Here is a 12,299-nt window from a genome sequence, read left to right on the forward strand (position 1 = left end):
ACCTGGTGTAAGGAATAGGGCATGTACAGTCCATGACCATGTGTCTGGGTGCAGGGCACCTGTGAGAGTGGGCATTGCAGCTTTGTTGAGGACCACCACTTCCGAGATCTGGATTCTGTAATGCTGATGTGCTGTGAGATGAGATGCTCTGGTGTTAGATTAAAAACAATTGCAGACTATTTGCCAGTAATTAATTTGATATTTTTGCAAAACAGTCAACAGTTTGTAAAATTTTAACTGTTTCTTATTTGGATTTGAGTTATTTCTAGGTACCAGAGCTCATGTCTGCAGCAATAGCTGCAGGCTGCTCCCAGGTGGTTGTTTATTAGCAGTGGGGAGGACTTTCCTCCTGCTGTGGAACCTGCACTGGTGGCACACTGCATGGAGGGGTTCTTGAGGTTTGTATGTTCAGTCAGATCTCTTGATAAGATGTGAAGAATTTTCCATTGCTTCCTTTCAGTATTTTTTCTGAATTATACGCTGTGAATATTGTTGTTTGGTGTAATGAAAGTAGTGTGGGGTTTGTTTGCTTTTTTGTGTGGGTTTTTTGGTTGTTGTTTTGGTATATTTTAATGCGGGTTTGTCAGTTTTTCTTGGTGTGGGGTTTGTTTTTTTTTTTTTTTTTAGTAGTCCAGAGTCATTACTGACTGGATTGTTATGTGCAGAAATGTGAAGATAAAGTAGAATGAGGTGGAATGGTTGGTGTGTAACTGTCAGTGTGTTACTGGTCTGCTGGGTAGCTTCAGAGATCACATTTGTCCATCTGCCTTGATAAGAAATTCTGTAAATTGCAAAGTTGAAGAGTTAACCCATTACAATTTTTTATCGTATTATTACCATGTGATTGTTCAATCATTGGGAAAAAGCCTATTTAGTTTCTTTTAAACCCTACAGCAGCTCTACCGTGAGGTAATACCACTGAGGTATAGGTTTACCACAGGAATTAACTGTTTCTGAATGCCTATTTAATTTAAAAGCAGGAGAGGTGATGTTGGGAAGAACCTTGAAGAATCAGAGTCTGTACAAATAAAAATTTACTTTTGTTTGCCTCAGTTTGTTTTAGCTGTCTGTTTTCTTTAAATAGCCATGAATTAAGCTTTGCAACAGGGCTGGTAAGATCCTCCTGACTTCAGTGAGGCTTGACATTGTCCAGTAACAATCTAATGTATTTATGTTAGTAAATTGTGTCATTTTTAAATTTATCACAGGCTTATGAATATCTTTCTTTCTTCTTGCCCACTTCTCTGGAATTATTAGACATACAGTTGAAGTAGTGGCTTTAGTTACTTTGCTGGTAATTGGGTTAACAATTCAGTAAGCAATGCTGAGGTTTCTTTTAGCTGAAAATGGGGAAGAATGCTTTTCTGGATGTATCAGTTTACGAAGTGTATCCTATTGATATCCTACTATATAGGAAAGATTATTTTAATACATATATTAGATCTATAATTAAATTTTGTTTTGTTTTCAGTAGTAGTATATGACAGGGCATTAATCTATACATATACGCATTTTAAACTAGCTACATAAAATGACTGTAGATACTAGAAATGCTTGAATAGGTTTTCTTTTTTATAAAAAGTGTAAATTCTTTTAGTAATTTGTTGTCAATTAATAGACTGTTATATGAGATTGTGTAAGAGTATGTTATTACAATATAATGCAAGTAAAAAAAGTTGACCTGAATCTTGCTTTTTTCAGTTTTGTGACCTTTGTATTTCTTTCTCATTCTCATTAGAACTATGCAGCACTGATCCATCAACAAATTAATGAGGACAAACAAAACTTGAGAGAAAAGGCTGTATATGGACTTCAGCTCACAGAAGAAAAACTTAATGACTTCCGTGATGAACAGATTGGGCAGCTGAAGGAACTGATGGATGAGGCTACCAAACCTAATAAAAAAATCACCATTTCTAAAGACTCAGAATACAAAACCTAAAAGAGTAAAATTTTTATTTTAATGCATATGGAAGCATTTTGAAACTGCTTTTTCCAGTTGTACTTGAATTTGGTTTCTGTGAGATAATGGACGCTGCTGATGCTATAATTTCTCTGAAATGGATATGTTTGGCTTTCTGTGCAATAATAAATGGAAAGATGGAATAGGAATAATCACAACACTTTTATGTTAATTGCATTTTTTTTCTCCTTTTTTTTGCCTCCTAATGGATGTTGAAGACTGAAAGAATTTGGGAAAAGTAAATTGACATTTTTAAAATATGGAATTGTTAATTTTGGGGTTGTTTTGTAATCTTGGCACCTATAGGGCAAAACATTTTTCTGTTTGTGTATCATCCTCTTCCTTAATGGAAAATATGCTATTAGCATTTATTTTCTGGTGAGGATTCAGTAGGAAAAGGAATGGTACTAGGGTGGGTTTGTTTGCATGGAAAGAAATGAGCAGTATTAGAAGATCATACTGGTGGTGAAATTGGAAGTTTGTTTTCTTCTTGAGCTTTATTGTGAAATGGACTTTAAAATAAAAGATGTAGCTGATTATTAAATTAACCTTGAATCACTCTTATGCAGAAAATTCTGTGGTTTTTTCAAAGCTAAATTCAGATTATTGTTAGTATCTAAAATTTTAAAAAAACTTCTCATGAGGGGGTTGTGTTGTAGTTTGAATTCAAAGGTTCTTTAAAAACTTGGGATCCCATATTATGCAATATTTTGTACAGACCAGAATTTGTAAATTACTCGATCACAGAAATGATCCTGTTGATAATACTGTATGATGAACATTAGTAATTTATTTCTAACAGGTTAAGTCTTCAGTAAGGCAGTGTGTGCTTGTTGTAACACATACTGTTGGAAGTAAAAAAAAAAGAGGGTTTTATCTGTTAAGAAAAACAGATAAAACCTTTTGCCTTTCTATGCAAAAGACAGTTTTAATTTCATCTTCCAAACCTAGTTTTATGTTATTAGTTTTGTTCTATTTCTGGAGCTTTCTCTGTCTGTTACTCAGAGTATGTTTAAGACAACAAAATTTCTTTGCTCTTGGGTTATAACAGCTTTGACAAGGAAGCACATTTCCATCTCAGTTTGTAACAACATACTGTTTGCCAAAGCTGTGCTCCAGGATCCTAACGGAGTGGGGAGCAATCTGGGGAACAGACTCTTTCTTATCCCTGTTCTTTGATGGGATTGTAGGCTGCAGGTTGCTCACTTCTATTAAAAGTTCACTTGCAGGATTGCTGTGTGAGGAACGTGTGGTTGCTTTGCTGCATCTTCCTCTGGCACCCACTGCCTTTTTTGTGTGTGCAGTAGGAACGTGGTGTAGCCTCAGGCACCCAGTTCAAACAGGGTGGAAGGGCAGAGATGGCATCCAGGCTGCAGGGCTGTTCACAGGTCCTGATTCTGGTGCTTCAGGGGCATGGTTGAAGACAATGGCAGCTCTTTCCTGGCCTGCTCCATACCTTGGATGCCCCAGCATCAAAGTGGGAAGCAAATGGCGTCTGCACATAGGGAGCTTGAAAACTGTCTCTATACTGCCATTCGCACATTCCTAAAGTCTTGTTCTTTTTACAGTTTAAAGGCTGTAAAAATCTAATCCAACTCTGGAGTTTAGGGCATAAAGATTTATTCTGTTGCACTTCCATCAGATGTAGAGTAATCAGTAATTCCATCACTAAATCTATTTGGTTTTCATACTAAAAGTAGGTTTTGGGTGTTGACAACAGAGTTTGTTTCCAGTCCTTGATTGGTATTAGACCTGTGCCTGCTTTCCAGTCAATATCCAAGTTACTTCCAATTTATTTCAAATACTGCAATTTAAAGCACCGTTACTTTTAGCAATGGAACTCGTTAGTTCAATGAAACTAGTTAAAATACTTGTTTTGCATCTGTCTACTCACGTGTGCACCTATATTTTTAGAGGCTAAATTAATTAATAATGAAAAATTGCTATATGGTATGAAAAACTTCAGCTTGTAATGAGACCTAAAGGGAGTTGGAGGTGAGGGTAAACATCTTTACATCCACAACCCCTTGTCTAGTAAATCCAACAATTTTCTTCTTTCATTCCCAACAGTAGTTTGTATTTGGTACAATATTTATGTTCTTGTTTTAAACAACTCTCACAAAAGCCAAAATTCCATTACAGTAATGAAGCATCTTTCAAGATTTTTGGCTTTAAGACAGGCAGTGCTAATAGCAGGGTGTGCCCTGGTCTGAGCAGGGCTTATACGAGTGGTGGGGCCCCACAGAAGCTTCGTGATGCCAACACTGCCATGCATTAATAAAATTCTTTGATTTACAAGTGTGGTTAATGACAGTTAAATTGAGGTAAACAATGAGCTGGAGGGAGCTGAATTTTTAAGAAGCTGGAAAAGGCACAAGCTGAAGTCTTATCAACAAGTAAAGAATTCTCAGAAATCTCTATCATTAAAAATGACCAGTTTTGATATGCAAAGTTATGCATCTTAAAAAGAACAAATGAAATGTCCTTCTTTCATGTTTTGTTGTGCCTATGATGTGGGTTTATGCTGTTTTTAACTGACTGCCTGGCAAGAGCTATTAGGACATATTTATTCCTTAAAAGTAAATTAATAATTTAACATCTTGAAGGTAGGATTTATGAAGAATTTTTATTCCTTAGCTATTTTTGAATTATTAGTGGACATTCTACTTCTTCTTCTTGAGTACGTATCTGTGAGGCACTGACAATGCATGGATGAGTCAGTGGCCAAATTTTCATTGGCTTCTAGGTAAAAATATTGGGCAATTAATGAAGGAAACATGCCTTTCCCTGCCTGTCATAATCTATTTTATCTTCTACTTTCTATAGCTAATCTAGTAGCAGAGGGAAGGCTGAATTTTCCAGCAGACTGATTTACCCAAGTGGGACCATGGAGGATATATGTACCTTTGATGTAGTGTGAAAGCTGAATCACTGTAAAACACAACTCACATTCTAGGGCAAAATAAGTCTCTATGTGCTATCCTGCTTAAGTGTTGATTTTCAGACCTCTTGGAAAGAGTTTCAGATTAAATCCCTCCTGTTAGATAGTGTAGCTGCAGGAGGGTATAGGTGCAGCAGCACAGGTGTTGCTGGGCTTGTTTGATAAACAGGAGTGCCTGACCCCTCTCCTACTGCTGTCCTGGTGCTGGACCAGGCTTGGTGTGCCTGCCTCACAGGGAGCAGTGGTTATACAAGTTTGAAAACAAACCAGTGGGAGATTCCAAGGCAGAACTACAATTTAATAGGAAAAATAAAAGCAATAGTACAGAAACACTGGCTTAAACTGACAGTCAAAATACAACCTGACACCCTGTCGGTCAGGATGGTGGTAACAGTCTGGTTAAACCGTAGCTACAGTCCTGTTGGAGTGATGTATGTGGTTCTGTCAAAACAGTGATCCTGCAGAACAATCTGGTCTTTCAAGATCCAGTAGTGGGTATTGAGCTTTTGTTCTCTGGGAATCCAGTGGTAGTGCTCCTGTGGTGTTCCCGGACTCAGATTGTATCCAGGTAGGAATGCTTGGTTCCTCCCTCTGGGTGGGGCATCTCACAGTGGGATGATGTAATTTTATGAGTCATGCTGGGAGACCTTGATGTCCCATTAGCAGAGATAGCCCCCCAGAGGGAGTTACCAGGGATGAGTCATGGGAAAGATAAAAAAACACTGCCCCACCTATTTTAACAGCTTATGAGGATGATAGTAGAATGCATACTTTTGGTTGCATTTTACATTGTAGTGTAAGACAATGGGGTATGGAGAAGTCTTTCCTGTGGAGCCACATCAGGAAGTTGGCTGCAAAGACTGATGCAAATTAAAAGGTGTTAGAAGTGATAACATTTGTACTTGTAAATGATCTGTTCTTGTTCACAGGGGTTATGCATCTGCTGCAAAACTACTGGCTTTGGTAGGAACATTTTCAGCAGTTTCAGTGGCCACTGTTCTGCTCTGGGAACAGCCTTGACAATGCTGAGTCCTTCCAGCATTTCCAGCACTCTGTTTACCAGATAGGGTACATGTAAATCACAGAACCAAATTTTATTTAGATACAACCTTTACATATGTATATACAAAGTATTCTTTGTTCATTGAAGATGAGAGCTATGAGTGCATAAACTCAGTGCATGGTTTTGCTACTTGTATCAGTGTGTTTTGAGGAAATATCAGGTGTTTCAACAACCTCATTTACAGGATATGTGATGCTGCACAACTGATATGTGTGTCTGGGGAGGTCAGTGTTTAATCTCTGTAACCATTTCAAAGCTAGTACTTGAAGTATAAACAAGGAAGAATCCTCTTTTTTTACTAAAATGAAGTTTAGTTATTGAGTATTTATCAACTTGTTATAAGTGCTTATTACCGCTGTAAAGCCCCTAATAAGTACTTTGTTGAAGCACCACTACTTGCAACAGAACTTCTGTCACTGATGAGCCTTCTGGTTTATGCCAGTTGCGTTCCTTGAGGGTTGAAGTGAAATTTGTGTTAAACAAATGAACACATTTACCAGTTTTTCCCCCAAAGGTTCCTATTTCTGGTTTTGACTGGAGAAAACATACGTACAGAATCTGAAACACTGATACATGTTTCTCCTCTGAGATAAACAGCAAAACCAATAAAACATACAGAGGAATCTAAGATGGAAATTCCCTGTTGGAGCTGTATCAAAGGCAGGATTTCACTTAGCTTTACTGTGGTAGAATAATGTACAGAATCTGTAGCACGGAAAGTCTGCCAGAGCAGACTACTTGAGTACATATTAAAGATATCATGCTGTTATCAGTGAAGTCACCTTTGATTATAATCCAGTAAATTAAAAGAACTTCTCAAAGCTGAAAAAAATCTCTAGTTAATCAAATACTGAGTTAAACCTGATTTGAGAACTCCATCCTATTCAATTTATAATGTGAGCACATACTACTGGGTAGTGGGAAAATGGACCTGTCCTAAGTATCAGCTTAAGATGGTATTGTACAGTGCTCCCAGAATGTACCCTCACATACGGTAAGAAGGAAAACTCATTTGGGACTTTTCTTTACAAATGATGAAACTGAACTACTCCTTGTTTTTCCTTCTGTGTTAAATTACACCATTCCTGTTCAGTTCAGCTATTCCAAATTAAAAGATGACCTTGGAGAAGAAATTAATGGCATTTTTATGTGCTATGAGGTTTGTTTAGATGCATCTGTATTTCAGCCTGCTTTTGTCCTTCTAGTCACAGAATCACCTCAGCTGGAAGTGACTCACAAGGATTATCAAGTCCAGCTCCTGGCTCCTTACAGGACATCCCCAGAAATTACACCATGTGTCCAAGAGTGGTGTCCAAATGCTTCTTGAACTCTGTCAGGTTGGTGCTGTGATCACTGCCCTGGGGACCCTGTTCCAGTGCCCAGCCACACCTGGAAAAAGGTGAAGAACCTTTTTCTAATACCCAACCTAAATCTCCCTGGCACAGTTTCATGCCAATCCTTTAGGTTCTCTCACTGGTCACCAGAGAGACTGGCCAGCACAGCACCAGTCATGCTGTTAGTTGCTGATTTCACATGGGGGAACTTAGCTCAGACTCTGAGAGGGGAAATCAACACCTTTTCCATAAACAACTCGGATGCCTAATGATGTGTGACAGACACGTTGCTGTGGTGTGGACAGGAGTGTGGCACACACACAGCTGCACATCTGCAGCCCCTGTCTGCTGCTCACTGGCAGCCCTTGCCCAGGAGACTGGCAGCCAGGGAAGAAAGGGTTTAGGAAGAACTGGCTTTACTAAAACATAAGTCTTCCAAGCATCTCTTGTTACTTTAAGGTACTTTCCTCTGGAGAGCCACTGCTGAGCGCTGATCCCTCACACAGAACTCCAAAGCCACAGCCAAGGTCTTGGTGCCAGACACTGACTCAGACTGTGGAGTCCAGTCTTCCTCAGGCTCAAAATTCCCCAGTTTGTCCCATAAAATTCAGTTTGTGCACGGCAGGAGAGAGAGGTCACGGATGTCTGTCAGCTGCCCTGTGCTCAGGAGTGCAGCATTGCCTGTGTGCCTTGTTCACTCTGCATAGCTGTGGCAGGTTCATGGCAGTAACCTGGCTGGGACAACGACTTTGATTTTGGTGCAAATATAGCAATGCAACCCCATATTTTCTAGGGATTTAGTACAGTGTTGCCTTCCTGATCCCACAGTGGTGGAATAGTCAGAGGAAGACTGCTCAGTGTTAACATTTTCCTTTCTCCATTGCTTTCTTTGCCATAGGCAGTTTGTGTTACAGCAGTGTGATTTACTGCATACAAGTCCTACAGAGGTAAATCCAGTACTTCCTACCTGCCCTTCCCAAGCCTCTGCCTCACACCCCAGATCTCAGGAAAGCTTTTGGGTCTAATTTGGCCTATGCTACTCACCCCAGTAGCCTGCTTTCAAAACTGCAATGAACAAGTAAGTTGGAAAATATTTTAATCTCTTGCCACTCTCCCAAACCTCAGGTGAGACTATGGAATTGGAATTGTAAAACTGAGGAAGGGAAACATTTTTCATTGTTGCTATGGAGACTGGAGTTTATGCAGCAATGACTTGTTCTGTTTTCTCTCTCCTTTATCTTAGGCAAAAAAAAAAAAAAAAAAAAAAAAAAAGAAAAAAAAAAGAAAAAGAGAGAGAAAAGGAATATGAAAATATCACAGACAAACCTCTGGGACATGAGATTACAATTTGAATGACCTCTCAGCAGTATTGCAAAGAAAAACAAAGATGACAGGAATAAGAAGAAAAAGGTCTTTGGGTGTCAAGACAGCCAGGACCACAGTGAACATAAGAGCAACCACTGTTTGCAGATTCTTTGGAGGATCCAGTGTTCCCTATCCAGAGCCACTGCTCCAGCCCTGCAGTTCATGCAGCCTGGTCATGGTGAGATGATAAGAGGACAACATAACACTTTTAACAGTAAGACCTACCCACATTTTATCTGTAATATGCATCTTTCAGCAACAGGGATCTGGGACTTTACCTCCTCCTAAATGGCTATGGATGTGTTCTTCCCTTACTAGTCCATCACCTGAAGGAAAATCTGCTGTAGGAACTGTATGGCAGCATAGCAAGAAACAAACATGTACCTGTTCCTTATGAACACATGATCAGAAAGGGTATGATGACAGTACATGAAGTCTGTACCAGGCTCTATTGCAGATCAAAGCATGAAGTGTGTCTGATCACATTGCTGCAGTAAATAAATTATTTCCAGTATTTGAAAACAGCTCTGAAGTTTCAAAAAACGACACATCCTAAGCATAATAGATTGCCCTTAAAAAACCCCCAACATATCCGAACAAAACAGTAGGACTCTGCCAGACTAAAGGTATTTTGATGTTGTAGGATTTAAGCCCTGGAGTGGAGACAAAACTCATCCCCGACATTGTGATCAAACAGGTTTCAGAGCATTGTGGAGAAATACCCTTTTTGGTTTATGAGCGTTGAACTCCTGTGCTGAAGGAGCAAAGAAGGTGTCCATATGGCCCCATCCCTGACCACTCGGATCCATCAGCAGCCTCTTCTGGTTGTCATGACTGGGGACATAACTGAATCCTTGTGCTTTTCCACAGTGATGCATGTGTCAGTCCTGAAACAGCAGCCCAACAAGTGGGAATGCTGTAGGACAAGTAAATTAGGTGGAATTAGCTTCTCCATTTTCTCTTCTTTTTCACTGTTCAGCTCTGCAAAGCTGCAGCTGGCTCCCAGAGCAAGAAATGTTTGTCCTATCTGTTCCTAAACATCTCTAATTAAGAGCAGCCAGGCAGAGGGTGTACAGATGTCTGTGCTGACTGACAGTCATTGAAAGACTGGATAATGGCTTTCAGTGTTAAGAAAACTCCCAGAAATGAGATGACAGGGGACATGTTGCAGGAATTTACTAGTTTGATCCCTTATGTTGAACTGTTGTAGGAATTTTATGGGATATCAAACCAAAAGCTCACCAAAATCTAGATAAATCTAAAAAAGCAAGGAATATTGACCTGAATGCCAAGGGGATAATGCCTTGAGAGGCTACCTAGAACAGAGGCTAGGTAGTGTTAAAGTAGGTATTTATTAAAAAGGTCTTCAAAGGATACACCTTGGGCATGACAAGAGCCCAAGTGAGGCTACACCCAGGATGGATGATGGATCACACGTTTTCACACTTTTATAAGTTTTGGTCCATTTGCATATTGGGGTTGTCCAATTACAGCTTCAGGTTATGAAGTCCCATCCTCCTGGATTGCTCTCCTCAATTTGCTGTTGTTTATACTTTTTGGGCCTGAAGCTGCAACAATGTCCTTGGTTCTCAGGCTGGAAAAGGATTGTTTTTTCTAAACTGTGAAGAGAACTTGCTAACATATTATATGAAGTTCAGAGTTATACACTAATGGAGTACTGAATCTGGATAATATGAAAACTAAAACTTAAGGCATCAGGGGTACTTGGAGCTAGAGGCAACCCTGTAAAAGCTATTCCAATGATACTGACATCCTACAATGTGTATAGTTATTTTGAAACAAATTTTCAGCAAGTTTACAGGCCAAAGTATGATTCTTATTACCATAAGAACCACTTTATGAGTTAAAATTTGGAGCTATTTCTTTTCAAGTTCAGGAATAAATGCAAAAACTGATAGCAAGGGTTCTTAACACCTGTATAAAAAGTTCCTATAAGTAACTAAGACTTGAGAAATTTGAAAATGCCTGGGCTATACTCCACAAAACAACGAAAAAGGCTTAGAAATTAATAATATTACTAATTACTCTTGAACAAAATATATATAATGAGATACCTGTGAAGCTCTTCATATTACATAAACCTTATGTATGATTTATAATTACTTCTGGGTCGCATCTTTATCACAGACCCCCTTCTATTATAAATAACTGATCACTGTGTAATTAGTGATAGGATAGTCATTTATAAGAGCAAAAGTTTGTTCCCTGCACAAAGGTAGCTGGGGAAAAGCAATAAACATTAAATATCAATGTGGGATTAAATTGCTGTTTTTCAATAGCAGCAGTCCTTAACAACTTGTTGCTGTAGCATGGATGTTTCAGAAATGTGAGGCATGATATACAGCAATGATTAAGTCAAACCACTCTCTGTCTTTCATTTGGCTACCCTCTAATCAGGTAAACACTGGGTGCCACATCCTCTGGGATGCAAAGGAGTATTTGTGCTAGTGGGAGCCAGGGAATGTCCTCCTATGGAAAGGGGGACCCATTCCCCATGGTCCCTGCCTCCTCCCCAGGCACTGTGACCAGCTTCACGGGACTCAGGGCTGCCATCTCCATCCTCTGCATGGTGAGGATGGGCTCTTCTGACACAGCTCAGCAAGCCCCTGAGGGAAATCCTGACATTATGTTGCCCATTGTTCTCAGCAGGCTGAGTTTTGGACTGCAAAGTCCACACTTCTTCCCTTGTGGGGAAATAGAATGGAAGAAACTGAAAATTGCATCAAACGAAATCTGGTCCCAGCTGTGTTTCTTCTTACTGTGTTTTTTCCAGTCCTGAGGAGGCATTTCTTGACCAGAACTTTTCAGCTGAGAAATGGAAAGCCTGGCTTGGAAAAAAGATTTCTTATCTCTTCCCTTTTGCAGGTAAAAAAATCTGCTCAAGGTTTGCAAACTTGGCTAAGATTATTTGCTGTAGTGTGGTTTTTGCTTTAAATTTGTGTTTGCCCACTATTCTCCTCCTTAATCTCCTCCCCTCTCAAGTTGCCAATCTCTCCAAGCCCTTCCCTAACTTCCTCCCTCCCAAGTTGTCACTCCTCCCTATCCCTACCCCTTTTTCCAGAGTGTTCCTTGTCTATCTTGTAGTATTCGATACCCCATTTGTTGCTTTGTATTATCCCCCTCCCCTGCTCTCTCTGATAGGTTTATAGAATGTTAGTCCTGCCCTAGATTCCTCCCCTGCCATGCCCTCATTGGTTGGTTGCCCTATACCACTCCCCCTGTAAAAACCTCTGCAGACGCCCTGGGCTTTGTCTTGGGGTCCCAGGTCGTGGACATAATAAATCTATCCAGTTTTACCCCAAGTCCCGTGTTGTTGTTCTCTGTTCCTGCGCCGAACCAAGCGATAACTGGGAATAGCAGAGCTCACGGGGGGAAGGTCGCGCCCCTGCTGTCGCTGCCCAGCACGATACAGCGCACTACGACAATTATTGAAATGAATGCTATTTTACTGAAACATCAGAAGCTTTGGGGAGCTCAGGACCCACTGCACTGGCCTCCGCAACAGAGGTTTCCTCTGTGCAAATGAGCTGGGGCTTCTGTTGTCATTCCAAAGACCTGTGTGGATTTTGTGAATTAATTTTAACATACCACAGACGGAATTAGGAGGGAATC

General features: G+C 40.0%; 1 protein-coding gene across 2 annotated transcripts in view; it reads left to right on the forward strand.

Annotated features, from left to right (window-relative positions):
• Positions 1-2,527, forward strand: part of SDHAF3 (succinate dehydrogenase complex assembly factor 3) — a 29,392-nt gene extending 26,865 nt beyond the window's left edge. For both annotated transcript variants that reach the window (XM_053949719.1, XM_053949725.1), the window contains exon 2: positions 1,739-2,527. In XM_053949719.1, the coding sequence (XP_053805694.1) occupies positions 1,739-1,942 (204 nt within the window). In that variant the 3' untranslated portion in view covers positions 1,943-2,527. The remainder of the gene's footprint in view (positions 1-1,738) is intronic.
• Positions 2,528-12,299: the final 9,772 nt, after the last annotated feature.

The sequence above is a fragment of the Vidua chalybeata genome, chromosome 1, assembly GCF_026979565.1.
Source record: "Vidua chalybeata isolate OUT-0048 chromosome 1, bVidCha1 merged haplotype, whole genome shotgun sequence".
NCBI lineage: Eukaryota > Metazoa > Chordata > Aves > Passeriformes > Viduidae > Vidua > Vidua chalybeata.